Source organism: Eptesicus fuscus, chromosome 12 (assembly GCF_027574615.1).
Source record: "Eptesicus fuscus isolate TK198812 chromosome 12, DD_ASM_mEF_20220401, whole genome shotgun sequence".
Lineage (NCBI taxonomy): Eukaryota > Metazoa > Chordata > Mammalia > Chiroptera > Vespertilionidae > Eptesicus > Eptesicus fuscus.
In genome coordinates, this window is record NC_072484.1 from 11,401,732 (window position 1) to 11,422,406 (window position 20,675).

Sequence of the window (20,675 nt, forward strand, 5' to 3'; positions counted from 1 at the left end):
TCCAACTAAGGTGAGTAAAACCTGAAGGATAGGGAGCCAGCCTTGCAAAGGTCTGATGTTGGTCATTTCCACGCAAATGAAAGGCACGCCCAAATGCTTTACAGTGGGCATGAGCATGGAACATTTAAGAAAAAAGAAAGGCAGGTCGGTATGCCCACCGTGGCTAAAGAGGACGGATGGGTGGGGGAGGTAGACAATGGTCACCTGAGATGGGACTGTAAAGCGCGGTAATAACTCAGTGGATCCTCACAGCCACTTTACCAGGTAGACTACGTTTTCAACCCCACTGTGCAGATAAGGAAATGGAGACTCAGACAGGTGACGTGAATAGCCCTAGGCTACGCTCCTAGGGAGAGGCTAAATCTTAGAACGAACCCAGGCGTTCTAATTCCAAAGGCCGTGCTCCGAATTACCAACCCACACAGCGTTTCCCCCAAGGGGGTATCCCATACTACAGGGCAGGTGCATGGACTAGAATTTAATCCTGACAAACAACTCAGCGAAGTGAGATCACCATGCCCATTTCACAGTCGGAGAAAATGACGCACACTCCTCCTCAAGAAGGTGAGTCCAGGGAAGGGGTGGTCGGGTGGCGGCCGGCACCCTCCGCGGTGCAGCCAGACAGGCCTTGCCGCGCCACTCCACCCACGTTGCGGGTGACCGGGTCCCGAGAACGGACGCGCGGCCATGACCAATGAAAGGCGGCCTTCCCGAGCGACACGCGGCGGCGCAGCCAATCAGAACGGCGCTAAAGGGGAAGGGGCGGGCGCTCAGGCGCGTTAGGCCGCGCCGCGGCTGTCCTCGACCCGCTACAGGCCCGGCGAGCCTCAGACCTGAGACTCCGCGAGACGAGGCGAGGCCGGTGAGCGAAAGCGAAGACCTTGTTCCAGGGCTGTGCCCGACACACAGGCCCACATTCCGCTCTCTCCCAGAGGCGTGGTCCTTGCTCCCCAGCGCTCGGGAATGCAGGGAGTGCCTCAGCCCTTCCCCAGCGGGATTCCCAGAGGCCACCCTGCCAGGCCGTGCACACCCCGGCCTTACCTGGTGGGAATATGGGAACAGAGAAGAAAATCTCGGCCGCGGACTGCAGCCGTACTACCCACTCCTGCCGCCGTTCCACCTCACATTCAAACCCGGCAAAATGGCGCGGCGGCGAGGCTGTGGTCTGGGCGCATGCGTGAACAGGGCAGAGGCAGGGGGCGGGGCCGGGGGCGGGGCCCCACCCAAATTCGAAGGACCAATCTCTGATTTGCATGCCCCGGCTCTGTGTTTGCGCTGACGTCACAAGCGACAATGCCATTTGGTTCCGAAGGTTCTAACAGGCTTCGCAATCCCCATTTTCCTGAAATAAGCACAGATTCAGTGAGTGGCTGCTGGATTGTGACCTATTTTGATGTCAGGGCTTGATGTCAAGCACGTAGTAAGTCTTGAAGAACTGACCAAAGTCATGTCCATAGCAACTCAGACAAGTTTGTTATTTTAGAGGGAGAAACAGACTAAACAAGATAATTTCATATCCTTATAAGTGCTATGAGGATAAAATTAAAACCAGGATGATATGACAGGTAGTGACTTGGAAGGTCAACGGGAGGGTCCTAGAAGGACTCTGAACAGGTGAAAATTGGCCCGAGTTTCAACAAGGAGACAGGTGCGTGTTAATCAGTCTGGAGAGCATTTCAGGAGGCGGGGATGTCAGTAGCAAAGTCTCTGAGTCAGGAATAAGACTGGGGCTTAATGAAGTGGAGCCTGTTACAAGATGAAATTAGGCCAGCCTGGCCAGACAATGTAAGCCTCATAAGCCAGTGTTTGGACTATGTCTTAAGTGCATGACAACCAACTTTATATTTTAAAAGGCCCACCAGTTGCTGCTTGGAGAATGGACTGTATGGGGGGAAGAGCATGAAGCAGGGAGACAGTGAGAAGGCTGCTGGAGACATCCAGGAAGATGTTATGGCCTGAACTAGGGTGTGTAGCATGAATATGGAGAGAAGTGGACAGCTTCAGGATATATCTTGGAGGCACAGAAGGGGATTTTTTACTCTTGGATCTCACCAGTGCTTATTTTCTCCTTTCTGTGGACCCCCATACTAGAATTTTTGGCCCTTTTTTCTTTTTTGCCCTTTTTATTGAATTTATTGAGGTGAGACAGGCTAACAAAATTATACAGGTTTCAAGTGCACAGTTCTACAACACATCATCTGTACACTGTTTGGCCCCTTTTTTGTGTCTCCATTTTTTGCATAATTCACTTTCCATCAGTGCAAGGGAATTCTCTCCTTTTATGATTACTTTGATTTCTGCTAGTTGGCTGGAACAGAGGGAAACCATCATACCTAATAATAGACAAACATGTAAATTGACTGTACCTCCGCTACGCCCACAGCCAATCAGAGTGAGTATGCAAATTAACCCAACAAAGATGAAGGTTAATTTGCATATGTAGGCGCCCAGCAGCCTGGGTCCTGGGAACTTTCTCAGCACCCAGGTCACTCTGAGGTAGGTCCCCCTCTAGGTCCTGAGCAACCTGGGAAGGGCCTGAGCCAGGGGGTTCCTGGGCACGGGCAGAGCCAGGTGATCGGAGGGAGCTGGGGGGTCCCCTGCCCAGGCCCCAAGCCCTGGCCAGAGACTTGGGAACTGGGCAGGGGCGGAGTCGGGTGATCGGGCAATGGGAGGGAGCTGGGGGGAGGGGGCCTGTCCAGGCCCGGAGGCTTTAGGCCTTGGCAGGGGCAGAGCCAGAGATGGGAGGCGATGGGTGTGAACTACAGAGGAAATACCTTTTCTGACCGTTCATTGGCTAAGCTCCCTGTATGCCACTGGTAATATTCTTAGTAACTTGGGTATAAGAATCCAAAAAGGTGATCTAGGGTTTTTCCACCACACTCCTGGAGAAAAAAACGAAGGTCTGTTGCTGGAGGGCTAAGAAATGTCATATCCTGCCCTAGCCAGTTTGGCTCAGTGGATAATACCTAGGCTTGCCAACCACAGGGTCCAGTTCAATTCTGATCAAGGGCATGTACCTAGGTTGCAGGCTCTTCCCTGGCTGGGGCCCATGTCAGGGCTCATGCAGGAGGCAATCAATCAAAGTGTTCCTCTCACTTTGATGTTTCTCTCTTTCCCTTTCTCTTCCACATTCTCTAAAAATCAATGGAAACATATCCTCAGGTGAGGATAAAGAAAAAAAGAAAGAAATGCCATATTCTATGAAAGACACATCTTGAAAATGCCTAAAGAAAGTTGTCATTTTTTCATGATGAATGGACTGGAGTCTGTGTTGATGAAAACACCTTGGTGGCTGTGGTGACTGGCAGTGGCTGCAGCAGCAGGGTGATGGGGCTGGTGCCATCCTCTGATCAGCCCAGTCGCCTCAGTAAGACATCCCCTGAGGGCTCCCAGTATGTGAGACTGGGCTGAGGGACCCCCCCCCCAGTGCACGAATTTCGTGCACCGGGCCCCTAGTCCTGTCTAATAAAGAGGGAATATGCTAATTGACCATCACTCTGTCACAAAGATGGATGCATCCACAGCTGAGGCCAAGTTCCCATAAAGAGCCTTAATGAAAGCTGGATCCCGGGTCCAGGTGAGGCCGCGCCCTTGGGTCCGGGAGAGGCCACGCACCCCTGGGGCTGGGTGAGGCCGTGCGCCCCTGGGTCCGGGTGAGGCCACGCGCCCCTGGATCCAGGTGAAGCTGGGTCCCGGGCCCGGGTGAGGCCGCGCTCCACCGGATCCGGGTGAGGCCGCGCGCCCCTGGATCCAGGTGAGGCCGCGTGCCCCTGGGACCGGGTGAGGCCACGCGCCCCTGGGTCCGGGTGAGGCTGGATCCCGGGTCCGGGTGAGGCCGCGTGCCCCTGGGTCCGGGTGAGGCTGGGTCCCGGGTCCGGGTGAGGCCACACGCCCCTGAGTCCGGGAGAGGCCGCGCCCCTGGGTCCGGGCGAGACCAAACCAGAGGGAGTCGGACCTGCATTACCACCATTAGTCCACCATCCAGAACTGAAAAGTCAGTGCCGACATGTACACATAAGGAACTGGTGGACATTGAAATTGGGTCTCAAAAGAACTGTTGGTCCAGAAAGAAACTCACTACAGACTGATTCATTTGCCGGTCAGCATAACTATTATTGCTCATCTCACATTCGGTCCTTATAAGTATATTTCTAGTAAAACATGATCTCACTCATCTAGGGGAAATGATGAACAACATAGACTGATGAACAAGAACAGACCCAGAAACAAGGAGGCATCGATCGGACTGTCAGGCCTCAGAGAGAGGGTAGGGGAAGGTGGGGGTAGGGGGGAGAGATCAACCAAAGGACTTGTGTGCATGCATACGAGCCTAACCCATGGTTAAGGACAACAGGGGGGTGGGGGCATCCGTGGGGAGGGGTGTGGGATGGGAATGGGGGGATGAGGACAAATATGTGACACCTTAATCAATAAAGAAATTTAAAAAAAAGAGCCTTAATGAGCAATCAGCAGGGACCTGAGGCTACGTCCTCCCCCTCCACTGTGGGGCTTGACAGGGGACCTCAGGTCGTGTCCCCCACCTGGCAGGGCTGACGGGGGACCTCAGGCCACACCCCCCACCTAGCAGGGTTTGACAAGGGACCTCAAGGTGCGCTTCCCGTCCTGGTGCTGGACTAGGGGACCTTAGGCTGCTCCCCCCGCCTCAGCGCCAGGCCGGAGGAACCTCAGGCCACTCCCCCCACCAGGTGGGGCTTGACAGGGGACCTCAGGCCGTGCCCCCCACCCAACAGGGCTTGACGGGGAACCTCAAGGTGCACCCCCAGCGCTGGGTCGGGGAACTAAGGCCACGCCCCCACGCAGCGGGGCTTGATGGGGGACCTGAGGCTGCGCGCCCCTCCCAGTGCAGGGCCAGGGGAAATGAGGCTGCACCCCCCTGCCTGGTGGGGCTTGATGGGGGAACTCAGGCCATGTACCCCACCCAGAGGGGATTGACAGGGGATCTCAGGCTGTGTCCCCCACCTGGCGGGGCTTGATGGAGGACCTCAAGGCACGCCCCCCACCCCGGTCTGGGCTGGGGGACCTCAGGCCACGCCCCCCATCCTGGCACTGGGCCAGGGGACCTGAGGCTATGCCCCCTGCCTGGCAGGGCTTGACAAGGGTGGGACTGGCCGGGTCTGGATCTAGCCCAATGGTGGGGGAGGCCGGCCAGGTGGGTCTACTTGATTTTGAGGTGCATGTGGGTGGGCGGGGACTTGACTCTGGGTCCCGTGGTGAGCCCCAGACTCTGACAGGAGGAAGGTTTTCATATACATTTTACTAATTTTCTTTCATCTCTGACACTTCTATTATAGAGAAAGGACAAATAGAAATATTAAATTATTTCCTCTAATTAATCTCCTTTTAATGTGCACGAATTTCATGCACTGGGTCACTAGTTTTCAATACAGGATTAGATGGGTTGGAGAGCACTGCTCTAGTTTTTTTGTTTTGTTTTGTTTTTTAATAAATCTTTATTGTTCAGATTATTACAATTGCTCCTCTTTTTCCCCCCATAGCTCCCCTCTACCTGGTTCCCATCCCACCCTCTGCCCTTACCCCCGCCCCACTGTCCTCATCCATAGGTGTACGATTTCTGTCCAGTCTCTTCCCGCACCCCCCACACCCCTTTCCCCCCAAGAATTGTCAGTTCACTCCCTTTCTATGCCCCTGATTCTATATATTCACCAGTTTATTCTGTTCATCAGGTTTTTTATTCACTTGATTTTTAGATTCACTTGTTGATATGTATTTGTTGTTCATAATTTTTATCTTTACCTTTTTCTTCTTCCTCTTCTTTTTTTAAAAATATATTTTATTGATTTTTTACAGATAGGAAGGGAGAGGGATAGAAAGCTAGAAACATCAATGAGAGAGAAACATCGACCAGCTGCCTCCCGCACGCCCCCTACCGGGGATGTGCCCACAACCAATGTACATGCCCTTGACCAGAATCGAACCTGGGACCCTTCAGTCCGCAGACAGATGCTCTATCCACAGAGCCAAACCGGTTTAGGCCTCTTCTTCCTCTTCTTAAAGAATACCTTTCAGCATTTCATATAATCCTGGTTTGGTGGTGATGAACTCCTTTAGCTTTTTCTTATCTGTGAAGCTCGTTATCTGACCTTCAATTCTGAATGATAGCTTTGCTAGGTAGAGTAATCTTGGTTGTAGGTTCTTGCTATTCATCACTTTGAATATTTCTTGCCACTCCCGTCTGGCCTGCATAGTTTCTGTTGAGAAATCAGCTGACAGTTACCTTGTAGGTAACTAACTGTTTTTCTCTTGCTGCTTTTAATATTCTCTCATTGTCTTTTGCTCTTGGCATTTAAATTATGATGTGTCTTGGTGTGGTCCTCTTTGGATTCCTTTTGTTTGGGGTTCTCTGCGCTTCCTGGACTTGTAAGTCTATTTCTTTCACCAGGTGGGGGAAGTTTTCGGTCATTATTTCTTCAAATAGGTTTTCAGTATCTTGCTCTCTCTCTTCTTCTGGCACCCCAATAATTCTGATGTTGGTACGCTTGAAGTTGTCCCAGAGGCTCCTTACACTATCTTCATATTTTTGGATTCTTTTTTCTTTTCTAGTTGGGTGTTTTTTGCTTCTTTGTATTTCAAATATTTGACTTGATTCTTGCGATCCTCTACTCTGCTGTTAGATCTCTGTATAATATTTTTTTATTTCAGTCAGTGCATGCTTAATTTCTAGTTGGTCCTTTTTCATATCCTCAAGGGTCTCACTAAATTTATCGGCCTTTTCTAGAAAATTCTTGAAAAACCTTATAACCGTGGTTTTGAACTCTATATCCAGCCGTTTGCTTTCCTCCATTTCTTTCATTTGTGACCTGTTTCTTTGTCTCCGCATTTTGGCTGCTTCCCTGAGTTGATAGAGTGGCTTTGTGTGCTAGGTGTCCTATAGGGTCCAGTGGCTCAGCCTCCAGTTACCTGAGGTGGACACTCTTGATGCACCCCTTTGTGGGCTGTGTGCACAGTCTTGTTGTAGTTAAGCCTTGATTGTTGTTGGTATCACTGGGAGGAATTGACCTCCAGGCCAATTTGCTGTGAGGATCAGCTGTGTCTACACTGGGAGAACTTCTGTGCTGGAGACACCCTTATGAGACAAGACTTGCAAAAGCCTCTGCGCTCAGCTTGGATGGGGTGGAGTCTCAGGGTGGAGCAAACATCGATGGCTTCCCGTCAGCCCTGCCCTAATAGGCCCCCATGTCTCAGTGTCCTGTGGTAATCACTGCAAGCACCTCTGAGAGAAAGCCGCCCTCGAGTTTCACCTGCTGCCAGACAGTCCAGTTTCTCCCTGAATGAGTCTGGGTCCCCAGAGTCTCACCCGGAACTGGAGTTCAGAGCAGTTGGGAGCTTTTGTCTCCCTCCCGATTGAGAAAGCCAGCCGTGTACTCAGTTGCCAACCCTCTCCACACGTGCACCTCTGTACCTCTGCCTTCCGAAGCTCCTGTGAGTCTCAGTGTGCTTTTCTCTTTCCTTCTAGTTGTAGAAATTCCACTCAGCCAGCCTTCCTGTGGTTCTGGATGATGTCCGTTTTGTCTTTTAGTTGTAGTTTTGAAATTGTTGTGCGAGGCTGCAGTTTAGGTGTTTACCTATGTCGCCATCTGATTTCTCCTAGTTTTGGAATTAATTTGTTCCTTTTAAACTTCATTGAGCTCTGCCCTAAAAGATGATCAAACTCTAACATGGCTTCGAGTAGCATAAGGCCATTTCCCTAGGACAAGAGAAGCGCAGGTTGTTCAATGCTGCCAGGAGAATTGACTGTTTTTCTAGCCAACACCTTAGGATAGGCCCCAACTAGCCTTTCTTAGAGCATTTGATTAAAAGGGCTTACAAATGTAAACTTTTCCTCTGTCCCTGTGAGAATGTATATGTATCTTCCACAATTCAGGAGTGTCCTTCTTTAAGGGCCTGAAAGCCAATCCTTTGAAATCTAATCATCAGGAAGGTAGCTCCTCTGGAAGCCTAACTTAGGAAAATGCTAGTTAGCAGACACAGATGGCCTAATCACTTTTCTTTTTAAGGGAGAAGGCTCTTCATTTTTAGATCATCCTCACCTGAGGCTTTCCCCTTTGATTTTTAGAGGGCGTGGAAGGAAGGGGGAGAAGCATGATTGTGAAAGAGACATATCTATTGGTTGCCTGCTGCACGTGCCCCGACCACGGATGGGGATCAAGATCAAGCCTGCAACTGAGCTATGTGCCCTTGACCAGAATCAAACCTGGGACCCTTCAGTCCATAGCACAATGCTCTATCCACTGAGCCAAACTGGCTAGGGCTGGTCTAATCACTTATATGTTGATCAGCCCTTTGTAACCTTGCACTTGAGCCCCTGCTCACTCCCTTACTCCCTCATTCTCCCTTTAAAATGTCCAATCATAAAAAAAAAAATAAATAAATAAATAAATAAAATGTCCAATCAGTTTTGCACAAGTCAGAATGGAGCTCAGCTTTCTCCCCTACTGTCAGTAGTTACTGAAGAAAATCTGTTTTCACAGCCTTATCAATCTTTGGCTGTGCTTATCTTTGATAGCACTCTGTCACATGTAAAAGCAATTCCTGTGGATAAAATGTAAAAAGCTGTTCTTGAATGAAAAGGTTTTGAACATAAGTTTTGGTAAAAGTACTCATCTTATTATAGCCACCAACCCTACAAGATTTGACCTCTTCCAACCTGTCTGACCTCATCACCTTCCTCCTTCCTCCCCGTCACCCTCTCTCAGCTCAGCCACTCTTTCTTCCTTTCTGTTCTTCCAAGCTCCAAGCTTATTTCCACCTTAGAGCATTCATACTTGCTCTTCCCTCTGCCTAAAATGCTCTTTTTCTAGATCCCTGAATGACTGGCTCCCTCTGTACATTCAGATTCCAGTTCAAATGTCACCTCCTCAAAGAGGCCTTCCACCTGTCTGAAATTATCCACTCTCCACCCCCCAATAATATGACATTTAGGGTTGCCAGACTTAGAAAATGAAATACAGGACACCCAGTTCAATGTGAATTTCAGAAAAGCAATGCATAATTTTTTAGTATAAATGTTGTATGGAACATATTTATACTAAAATAACCATCCATGATTTACCTAAAATTCACATTGAATGAAGTGTCTTGCATTGTATCTGGCACCCCTAGCTCCATTTTATCATTCTGTTTTCTTTTCTTTATTTGAGATAAATAGAAAAAACAAACATTGATTTGTTGTTCCACTTTCATTAGTTGACTCTTGTATGTGCCCTGATGAAGGTCGAACCCACAACCTTGGTGTATCAGGACAATGCTTTAACCTTTTGCACTCAGATGTCGAGATTAAAATTACTCTTTGAATGTATCAATTTTTTGAAATATAAAAAAATCCAAATAAATAAGTTTGTATGAAAAGAAACTCCAGTTTTTTATTCTACTGCCAGGCTTTGTAAAATCTGGGGTATTTAAAAAATTAAATCCCGAGTAGAATAAAGGAATCGAGAAAAAAGCAAGCGAGTGCAAAGGGTTAACCAACTGAGCTATCTGGCCAGGGCTCATTCTGTTTTCTTCATAACATTTTATTGTCTTTGTTAATTCTTTTTCCTCCAGCTGACTAAGGACTCTATTAGGACCAAAGATTTTATCTTATTTACCGCTGTACCCCAGCACCTAGCACATAATTGCTGCTCAATAAATATTTGTTGAATGTTGAATGAAATGCCCTATATAAGTAGGCAAAGCCTGTTGAGAAAGGTATGCTATTAGAATATTGGTGGGAAAAAGATGTATTTTTTCCATTGCAGCAATAGTACAAGTAATCACCTTCATTATACTAATCTGCTCTCCTGGACCTGGACATTTTCCTCTGGTCCTGGTGAGAATGAACCTGATGACTTAACAGTTCCATCTTTGAGAGCTCATCAGAAGGAGGCTGGCTGGCACCCTGCATCAGTGTAGCATCTCTGCCAGTTTCTGTAGGAAGCCCTTGAGCTGTGCCAAGATTATCATGTCTATAGACATAGCTCTAGGGGTGCTCTCTCTCCTCACCCTTTGCAACCACGAGAAGAGTGAGTCGTGATCTTTTTGCTGGTGGAGGGCCTTGCTTTCAATTTGTAAAAAATGCAACATCTCTGGAGAACAATAAAGTAAAGCACAATGAAACAAGGTCTGTCTGTATTCGTGTAGTTTTCTTTCTTGCCAAACCTCGATAAAACCCATCTGTCTAGTGTTGACCCTCTGAAAAGATGAGTTATCTATGATGTGTTCCACAAAGAAGATAATTTTATCTTTTATTGGGATTTAAAGGGCATGGACAATTCTGGCTGTGTTTGGAAAGAGCAAGTCTCTTTTTTGTTTAATATCATTGGGATGCCGAAGAGTATTGACAGCTGAAATTGAGAGGTGTCAGGTTGTGGTTTCTTACCTTTTTTAAAATGGAGGCAATTTTCTTTCTTTTTTTTTTTTAAAAAAAATATATTTTATTGATTTTTCACAGAGAGGAAGGGAGAGGGACAGAGAGCCAGAAACATCGATGAGAGAGAAACATCGATCAGCTTCCTCCTGCACATCCCCCACTGGGGATGTGCCCACAACCAAGGTACATGCCCTTGACCGGAATCGAACCTGGGACCCTTGAGTCCACAGGCTAACGCTCTATCCACTGAGCCAAACCAGTTAGGGCTAAAATGTTATTTATCTGATGTTCTCTGAGAGGCATGTGGGTCTCGCATCAGGATTCTGGCTTTGTCATTGTTTTTGTTTTAATTTTTTTATTGATTTGAGAGAAGGGGGGAGGGACATTGATTTGTTTTTACACTTATTTATGCATTCATTGGTTGCTTCTTGTACGTGCTCTGACCGAAATCGAAAATGCAATCTTGGTGTATGGAGACGATGCTCTAACCAACTGAGCTACCTGGCCAGGGCGGGTTCTATTTTGAAGTTATTAGGTATTTAAAGATTCATACCATTTCATTTTTTAAAATTATTTTGTTAATCCTCACTTGAGAATATTTTTTCTTTAAAAAAAAAGTATATATATACACACAGCACCCTAGCTGGTTTGGCTCAGTGGATAGAGCATTAGCCTGTGGACTGAAAGGTCCCAGGTTTGATTCTGTTTAAGGGCACATACCTGGGTTGCAGGCTCCTCCTTGGCCCGGGCCTGGTCAGGATGCATACATGAGGGAACCAATTGATGTGTTTCTCTCACATCAATATTTCTCTCAGTCTTTCCCTCTCTCTTCCACTCTCTCTAAAATAAAATCAATGGGCCCTAGCTGGTTTGGCTTAGTGGATAGAGCATCAACCTGTGGACAGAAGGGTCCCAGGTTTGATTCTGATCAAGGGCGCATGCCCAGGTTGTGGATTCGATCCCCAGTAGGGGGTTTGCAGGAGGCAGCCAATCAATGATTCTCTCTCATCATTGATGTTTATCTCTCCCCCTCCCTTCCTCTCTGAAATTAATAAAAAATATATTAAAAAATAATACAAAAAGGGGCTTAATGGTATCTTATTTTAAAAAATCAATGGAAAAATAGCCTCGAGTGAGGATTTTTTAAAAAAATCTGTAAAAAATATATTTTGCCCTAGCCAGTTTGGCTCAGTGGATAGAGTGTCAGCCAGCAGACTAAAGGGTCTCGGGTCAAGGGCATGTACCTCGGTTGCAGGCTCTCAGCCCTGGCTGGGGGCATGCGGGAGGCAACCAATCAATGAGCGGGAGGGGGAGGCAGAGTATTTGACAGGTGGAGGTGGACCTCAGGGATCCTCAGTTTGACCACTGATCTGCCCCCAGATCTAAGCTAGATGAAACCAACCCTACGCAGTTTGGTCCCTCCCATGAATATAGAGGCCTAGCAGATGCAGACACAAACAGAAAACAGAGTGGTAACTACACACAGGAAGCCCAAGGTCAGTCACACACAGTCTGACAACAACCTGTATCTGAAACCCACCCAGAACCGGTATATTCCTTCAAATGATAAATTTCCAATAGATAATGCATGTATCAGTCCATGAAATAATGTATAATCAATACATTTGTAAATACTACTAGCAAACTCAGTCTAGAAAATTTTAATTTTAGTGTTTCAGTGATAGAGCGTTGTGTAAAACCTGTAGTGACATATTAGAACCCTCTTAAATTTAATAGTTACCAAGTGAGATTTTGGCAAACTCATTTTAGTACAAACTATAATTACTAACAAGTATATAATGAATGTTCCAACATGCTTTCCCAGTATAAAGCAGTATATTATAATATTTCACAGAAGATACCAGCATTTCCCCACTAAGATCACCTGTGTATTTATTAAAATACTAGAGGCCTGGTGCACGAATTCATGCACCAGTGGGGTCCCTTGGCCTGGCCTGTGGAATGGGGCTGAAACTGGCTCTCCGACATCCCCTGAGGGGTCCCAGATTGTGAGAGGGACCCCAGATTGTGAGAGGGACCCCACCAGTGCATGATCGAGGCTAGGGAGGGATGCAGGAGGTTGACCAGCCAGGGAGGGACCGCGGGGCTCCAGGGCATATCCAGCCTGTCTTACTCAGTCCCAATTGGCCAGACCTCAGCAGCAAGCTAACCTACCGGTCAGAGCTCTGCCCCCTTGTGGTCAGTGAATGTCATAGCAAGCGGTTGAGCAGCCTTAGCATATCATTAGCATATTACACTTTGATTGGTTGTACGGCCCACTGGTTGGCCGGACACTTAGCATATTAGACTTTTATTATATAGGATAATATAGGATGAAAACTCATTCCAAACTGGTAATGCATGCATTAGTTTTTGACATAGTGTAAAATCAATATATTTGTAAATGCTACTAGCAAATTCTTTGTAGAAGAGTCTAGTTGTAGTGTTGTAATTAGCTGCACATTGTGTAAAACCTGTAGTGAACAATCTGAATTCTCTTAGAATTCATTTGAACCTAGCAGGATTTTTGAAAACTGTATTTAGCACAGATTATTATCACCAAATGAAAGTCTTATTATGTAATGAATGTTCCTACATGCTGCCCTAGTAAATATCATTGTGTTATAATATTTTACAAAAATTACCACTATTCCACACTAAAGTTGACCTTTGTATTTGTTGAAAGAGTGAAATATATTTTCCATAGGTTATGCATATTTTAGTTTGTGACATAACATATAATCAGTACAGCAAACTATAATGAGGTATCACTTCACCCCTGCCAGAATGGCTACAATCAATAAATCAGCAAATAACAAATGTTGGCCAGGGTGTGGAGAAAAGGGAACCCTAGTGCACTGTTGGTGGGAATGCAGACTGATGCAGTCACTGTGGAAAACAGCATGGAGGTTTTTCAAAAAATTAAAAATGGAAGTGCCATTAAGAATACCAAAACACCAATCAGAAAGGATATATGTACCCCTATGTTCATAGCCACATTATTTATAAGAACTAAGGTCTGGAAACAGCCCATGTGCCCATCAGTAGATGAGTAGATAAAAAAGCTGTGGTACATTTAACAATGGAATACTATGGAACTGTAAATAAGAAGGATGTACTACCCTTTGAGACAGCATGGAAGGACCTGGAGGTGATTATCCTAAGTGAAATAAGCCAGTCAGAGAAAGTTATAAAAAGAAAGACAAATATCACATGATCTCACTTATGTGAGGAATCTAATGGGCAAAATAAACTGATGAACAAAGTAGTTCCTTAGATAAGGATGCATGGAACAGACTGACAGATCTCAGATGAAAGGGAGGTAGGAGGGAAGGAAGAGATTAACCATAGAATTTATACGCATATATGCATAGCCCATTGACACAGGCAATAGTGAGGTGAAGGCCTGGGGTGGGACAGGAGCCAGCTGGTTGGAGGCAAAGTGGGGAAAATGGGGGACATCTGTCATACTCGCAACAATTAAAATAAATTAAAAAAATAAAAATTAAAACAATTTACCAAAAAAAGGCATTTAAAAAGAGGCAAAAAATACTTAAAGTAAAACTGCTTTATGATCCAAAGATTCCTCTTCTGGGAATATATCTGAAGAAACCCAAAACACTAATTCCAGAGAATATATGCACTTCTCTGTTCATTGCAGCATTATTTACAAGACCCGATATATAAAAACAACTCAAGCCCTAACCGGTTTGGCTCAGTGGATAGAGCATCGGCCTGCGGACTCAAGAGTCCCAGGTTCGATTCTGGTCAAGGGCATGTACCTTGGTTGTGGGCACATCCCCAGTGGGGAGTGTGCAGGATGCAGCTGATCGATGTTTCTAACTCTCTATCCCTCTCCCTTCCTCTCTGTAAAACAATAAAAAAATATTTTAACTAAAATAAAAATAAAAACAACTCAAGTGTCCATTAATAAATGGACAAAAAACAGTGGTACATATACACAATGAAATACTACTCAGCCATCCTACCTTATAATAGAGAAACATGCAAATTGACCGCACCTCCACTATGCCCATGATTGGGCCTGTGGGAGGCTGGGGGCGGGACTCCGGGTGGCCTATCCGGCCGTTGAGAAGACCAAGATGGCGGCACCCAATACTCTTAGTTCCGGGGGTCCCGGGCGGCGATCGCCACCCGGGGGGGCGTGGCCGGGCCCAGCCAGCCTTTCCCCGGGGGTCCCCGGGGAGATCGCCACCCTGGGGGAGGGGCGTGGCAGGACTCGCCCAGCCCCTCCCAGGGTCCCTGGGAACATTGCAGGCATGTGGTTGCTGAGACCCAGACCAGGCCTCCTGCCACAGATTCATAGCTTTGCGGAGACCTAGGGCAGGGATCTGCCTCATCTGCAGAGAGACAGAGGTTCTGCAGTGCCCCCAAGACGTGGGTGGGCCCAGCCAGGGATCAAGGGGCATGGAAGGACTCCTGGCAGAGGGGCAAGGACCCTCACCCCTGAGGTGGGGGTTGAGGGGTGGAGCCACCTCAGTGAAGGGGTGCTGCACTGCAGGGTACTGGACTGACTGACATGATTCAGAGAAGCTCCCAGTGCTAATGGGCCTCGCTCAGGCGGCCTTCACACTTCAGAGGCAGTGACTACTGCTCCTGCCTTCACCCAAAAGCAAGCTCGCTACACCCTGCCCCATAGCAGAGCATGCCTAGGCAGTGAGTGGGAAGCCTTCCACCTGCTTCGGAGAAGGGGGGGCAGTAAAGAATGGGGGGAGAGGAAAGAATGTGGAGCATCCGCAATGAAGAGGTGCTTGAGAAAGAGGCTCGGAAGCCTGACTGGAAGGTTTGTTCTGTTTGCTGGGCCGCTGCCCCTTAGGAAGCGCAAAGAGCATGGCTCTGAGGGCTTCCTGTGTGCTCTGAGGGCTTCCTGAGTCAAGTTCCACAGCCAACTGGAATTGGCCTCAGTTTCCTGGTCTGTAAAATGGATGAAGCGTGTCCCAGTGCCTTCACTGAGCTTTGATGGCCAATTGAGATACTGTATAAAGAAAATGAGGAAAGAAGTGAGAAAGAAAAGGAAGGACAAAAAACACAAAAGAAAGATTGAAAGGAACCTGTAAACCCACTGTCACTTAAATAGGGAATATAGTCAGTAGTGTTGTAATGATGGTATGATGCCAGGTGGGTACTAGAAATATCGGGGAACACTTTGTAAAGTATATGATTGTCTAACCACTATTCTGTAACTAATATAATACCTGAAACCAATACAAAATAATGTTGAATGTAAAGAAATGAAAATTGGAGTGAAATTTTTATAAATTTCAAAGTTTAAATAAAAGCTGTAAAGGAAGGAAGGGGAGAATAAAAAGTGTTTTTCATTTTGCCACTTCATTAAAAAGACAGTTGTCTTTATGTGGTGCTTTTATACTTTTCTAAGTCATTATCTCATTTTAATTTCCGGGCAACTTAAAGACAAGATAAGTATTCCCTCCACTATTCAAAGAAAGGAAATCTTGGTGTCTGGTCCTAATGATTCAATCGTCAAGCCCTTATTGTAAAGCAGGGTTAGTAAAATTTTCTGTGCAGGGTCATATCTGTACTAATAAAAGCCTTGGGGGTGATCAGGCCAGCAGGGGAGGGTATTTGGGGGCAATCAGGCCCGCAGAGGAGCAGTTAGGGGTCAATCAGGCCAGCAAGGAAGCAGTTAGGGGGCAATCAGGCAGGTAGGTGAGCGGTTAGGAGCCAGCAGTCCCGGATTGTGAGAGGGATGTCCAACTGCAGGAATCAGAGGGGAGGGATTTTGAGGTGCTGGGTAAAAAAAAGGTGACAGAGTTAAAAAAAACACACACTCACAGACACGGACAACTGTATGGTGATTACGGAGGGAAAGGAGAGGATGGCACACAGAAGAAGGTAAGCAGGGATAAATGGTGGGCATGGGGAGACTGGACTTTGCAGCACGCGGATGATGTGTTGTAGAGTTGTGCACTTGAAAGCTCTGTGATTTTATTGACCAGTGTCACTCCAATAAATTCAATACAAATTTTTAAAAATTCCCAGGTGTTCTAGGAGCAGAAGATTGCTGACAGCTGCCACTGTGATAGGTGTTCAGAGAAGCTTAGCTAGCCAGGCCTCCCCTCTGAACACCTGCACAAAAAGGAGGTCAGAATTCAAAAAGGACCGGGATTCCTCCCTGCTGATCAAATCTTGTATAAGTAAACCATTCATTCACTCGTACAATCACCCAGGCACACACTAATTCAGGACCTGAATGTGCAGACACTAGGCTAGTCAACCATGACTTTGACCACAAAGAGGGTGGATAAGGCTCCATCTCTCAGGGAGCAGACATTCTGGTGGAGAGAAGCATATGATAAACACACAAATGAATGATATCAACTCCATTCGCTGAAGAGCGTTAGGAGTTGCAGAACACTTTAGAAGATTAAAAAAAACCACACTCCGTTGCAAACGTAAGGAATATTCCTATGGGTTTAAGTGTATAAATGGAGTGTTTAAAGCACTCCACAGCCCTTTGCCCTTGACTTTCCTTGCCCTGTAACTGCTAGTGTTGTCATCCTGCTTTAAAAGCAAACATCAGCGGTAGAACTGTCAGGTTTCCCCCATCCTAGGTGCGGTAGCATCTGGCCCTGCTCAAGCTCCAGTGTGGCCTCAGTAGGCAGCACAGATGCTCTGCACCTCAGTTTCCCCCTCCAGCCCTAAACCATTCTAAGTGCCTTTAGGCTGGGAGCCCAGGACCCTCTTCTTGAGTTTGGCATTTTTGGCTGACACTGGCCATCACCATGGGAGATAGCCAGAAGGACCCCTTCTTCTCAGCAGGCCCCCACTCTGGGTTCCACTCCTGGGCCTCTCTGGCAAGAGCTCTGTTTATAGAAACTAAATCACCGCTTAATAAACTCAGTTTAGCTGAAACCGTTTTGGCTCAGTGGATAGAGCTTCGGCCTGCAGACTGAAAGGTCCCAGGTTCGATTCCGGTCAAGGGCATGTACCTTGGTTGCGGGCACATCCCCAGTAGGGGGTGTGCAGGAGTCAGCTGATCGGTGGTTCTCTCACATCGATGTTTCTAGCTTTCTGTCCCTCTCCCTTCCTGTCTGTAAAAAAAATAAATAAAAATAAATAAACTCAGCCGAAACTGGTTTGGCTCAGTGGATAGAGCGTCGGCCTGCGGACTGAAGGGTCCCAGGTTCGATTCGGTCAAGGGCATGTACATTGGTTGCGGGCACATCCCCAGTAGGGGGTGTGCAGGAGGCAGCTGGTCGATGTTTCTCTCTCATCGATGTTTCTAGCTCTCTATCCCTCTACCTTCCTCTCTGTAAAAAATCAATAAAATATATTTTTAAAATAATAAATAAATAAATAAACTCAGTTTATTAAAACTAAATCACCCTTCCGAATAGAATTCTTGACTTACCCATGGTTGCTGCCCAAACCACATTTCTGAGGCAAATAGGACAAAGTTTATTGCTCCCATTTTCCAGATAAGGAAAACTGAGATTTAAAGGAACAACCAGCCGAAACCGGTTTGGTTCAGTGGATAGAGCGTCGGCCTGCGGACTCAAGGGTCCCAGATTCGATTCCGGTTAGGGGCATGTACCTTGGTTGCGGGCACATCCCCTGTAGGGGGTGTGCAAGAGGCAGCTCATCGATGTTTCTCTCTCATCGATGTTTCTAACTCTCTGTCCCTCTCTCTTCCTCTCTGTAAAAAATCAATAAAATATATATATAAAAAAAATAAAGGAACAACCAGCAGAGCCACTCATTTCCAGGGTCTCCTCCTCCTAGAAGCCCTCCCTACCACCTGGGTCCAGAAGTAGGGTCTCCTTGGTCCTCCCCCAGACCCTGCACTAAGGCTCATTGGGCACTGGGGGTACAGTGGAATGCACTATGGGACCCCTTCAGCACACTCAAGTTGACCTAGGCTTCTGTGCCCAAGGCACTAGGACCCAGGCCCCCCTGCCTCTGGAGATAGGCCCTCCAGGGCTGCATGCAGGGGATAAGCCAGGCTATTTTTATCACTTCCTTCCTCCCTCTCAAGCAGTGGCCACCATCAGCTGATTTACATAGAACTGCCACCTCAGCCTCAACCAGGACAGTTCAGGTCACAGAAAGGGGAACTGGACTGCAGGCCTGGAAGGTAAGAAGCCCTCCTTATTACCCAGCACTGCCTCCCACACCAGGGGTTCCTCCCAGGTGGTGAGGAGGCGGGCTGTCAAGTCTTACTGCTATGCCCACTTTTGCGCTCCCTTCTAGAAGATGGGGTTGGGTGGGGGCCTTCACTCTGAGACACCTGTTCATTGGCTAAGTCAAGATTCACTGGTTTATTCAACGAATAGTCATTGAAAGTCTGCCATGTGCCAGGCCCTGGGGGTTGGAAAGAGCTTGCCTGAGAAAGGGGGGAAACAGTTGTGACGGCAAGGCAGTGAATCAGGCAGAAAACTGGGGCTCATGAGACTTGAGTTTGAGTCTGGTTTCTGACACAGGCTACTGTGCGACCCTGCACAAATCACTCTGTCTCTGGGCCTCAGTTCCCCCAAGCCTGGATGAGGGGCTTTTAGAGAGAGCTCCTTCTGGGTCCCCTTCCCCCCCACCCCCGCCCCACCCCACCTCAGTACCTTTGTGCCGGCTTCTACATCGAGTACCACATAAGAGTTCACTTCCTCATGGCAAGCTGTTTGGAATTGGTGGGATGAGGTGTGGTCTGTGAAGGCCACACCTTTGGCCTAACCCCAGGCTTAGGCAGGGAAGCTGGGAGCAGCCTTTCCCAGCCCTACGGGTCAAGGACCAGGACTGTAAACCATGGAGCAGGGACCTGCTCCCCTCACCTCCTGAAGTACTGTCCTCTTCCAAAGTTACCCCTGCTCCCTCCCCTACTGTCTTGCCTTCTGAGTGTTCAGTGAGGGTCAGCCAGGCCTAAGTTGGGCACAGTTCACCTCCTTCCATCTTCACAGCTGCAGGTTCACGGGTCAGATACCATTGTTCCTATGGTACCCGCTGGTTCTTGGAATGGGGAGCAGGCTACCAGTCCCTCCCTCACCTCACAGCCACTCTCCCCACAGCCAGCCTGCACAATGCCTGCCTGGGGGGCCCTGTTCCTGCTCTGGGCCACCGTAGAAGCCACAAAGGACTGCCCTGCACCATGCACCTGCCAGGCCCTGGAAACCATGGGGCTGTGGGTGGACTGCAGGGGCCGAGGGCTCACAGCCTTGCCTGCCCTGCCAGCCCACACCCGCCACCTCCTGCTGGCCAATAACAGCCTTCGTTCTGTGCCTCCCGGTGCCTTCGACCACATGGTCCAGCTGCAGACACTCGACGTGACACAGAACCCCTGGCACTGTGACTGCAGCCTCACCTACCTGCACCTCTGGCTGGAGGACCACACACCAGAGGCCCTGCTGGATGTCCGCTGTGCCAGCCCCAGCTTTGCCACCCTCCACCCACTGGGCCAGCTCACAGGCTATGAGCTGGGCAACTGCGGCTGGCAGCTACAGAAACCTTGGGCCTATCCATGGGTCTGGTGGGATGTGGCACTGGTTGTTGTGGTCATAATGGGCCTGTTTCTCTTGGCAGGTATACTGTGCACTGCCAGAGAGCCCCTGCTCCTAGGGTCGTTCTTCAGGCTGAGTGGCCAGGCCTGAGCCCCTGTCCAGACTCCACCAGCCCTGATCAGCCACTACCACCAGTAACTTGAAATAAACTGGCTGCTCAGCCATTTTATCCAAGCTCGGATATTTTATTTTTCCCTTTCAGTACCTTCTGGAAACCTGGGTTCATTTTTTTATTACCAGATATCAATTGGTGCTTTTCTGTCCCCCCAAGTTCCTAGTAAAATGGGCTGTCCCACTTCCTTCCAACCAGCCATCTCCAATTCCACAATTGGAACATCCAGAGCCTTTCCCCAGTGCCTGCAGGTCCCGGGACACCAGTTCTCACACCCTCCCTTCTCTAGTAGTACCAGCTTCCCACATGGACCCTCCTGGGCAGCCCAGGCCAATTGCACATCAAATTCCAAAAATAAACCCAAAACCAAAAACAACTTTATCTCACAACACAGCAGTGAACAGACAGGAAGTACTGACAAGGGCATGGTCATCTCTGCAACAGACATACACCAAAAGGCACTTCACCATTCCCCAACGGCCTTGGCATCTGGCCCTGAGGCCATCTGGGCTCACTTGGCCCCATCTCCCACACTAGTTTCTCTCCTTTATTTCCCCTCTACCCTCTTCTTCAGAAACAAAACATCAGATTACTCCATTTCTCATGGAAAAAAACTCCCCGCCAAGTGCTGACATCAGACACCTGCAAA

General features: G+C 47.9%; 2 protein-coding genes across 8 annotated transcripts in view; one reads left to right on the forward strand and one right to left on the reverse strand.

The window, feature by feature from the left end:
* CSE1L (chromosome segregation 1 like) overlaps positions 1-1,155 on the reverse strand; it is a 52,971-nt gene extending 51,816 nt beyond the window's left edge. Inside the window, exon 1 of the mRNA XM_054724089.1 lies at positions 1,042-1,155. The gene's annotated coding sequence lies outside the window, so the exon portion shown is untranslated. The remainder of the gene's footprint in view (positions 1-1,041) is intronic.
* Positions 409-20,004, forward strand: GP9 (glycoprotein IX platelet). Of its 7 annotated transcripts, none has more exons than XM_054724091.1 (3): positions 409-564; positions 18,408-18,503; positions 19,430-20,004. In XM_054724091.1, exon 3 carries the CDS (start codon positions 19,438-19,440, stop codon positions 20,002-20,004), a length of 567 nt encoding a protein of 188 aa, XP_054580066.1. In that variant the 5' UTR covers positions 409-564; positions 18,408-18,503; positions 19,430-19,437. The 7 variants fall into 7 exon arrangements, 1 of the variants encoding a protein (XP_054580066.1); XR_008557688.1 differs by lacking the exons at positions 409-564; positions 18,408-18,503; positions 19,430-20,004 and adding exons at positions 1,449-1,648; positions 1,854-1,965; positions 9,777-10,137; XR_008557685.1 differs by lacking the exons at positions 18,408-18,503; positions 19,430-20,004 and adding an exon at positions 9,777-10,137.
* Positions 20,005-20,675: the final 671 nt, after the last annotated feature.

Excerpts from the sequence above, each read along its gene's own strand:
- GP9 (XM_054724091.1), top strand. The coding sequence starts at position 19,438 with ATGCCTGCCTGGGGGGCCCTGTTCCTGCTCTGGGCCACCGTAGAAGCC.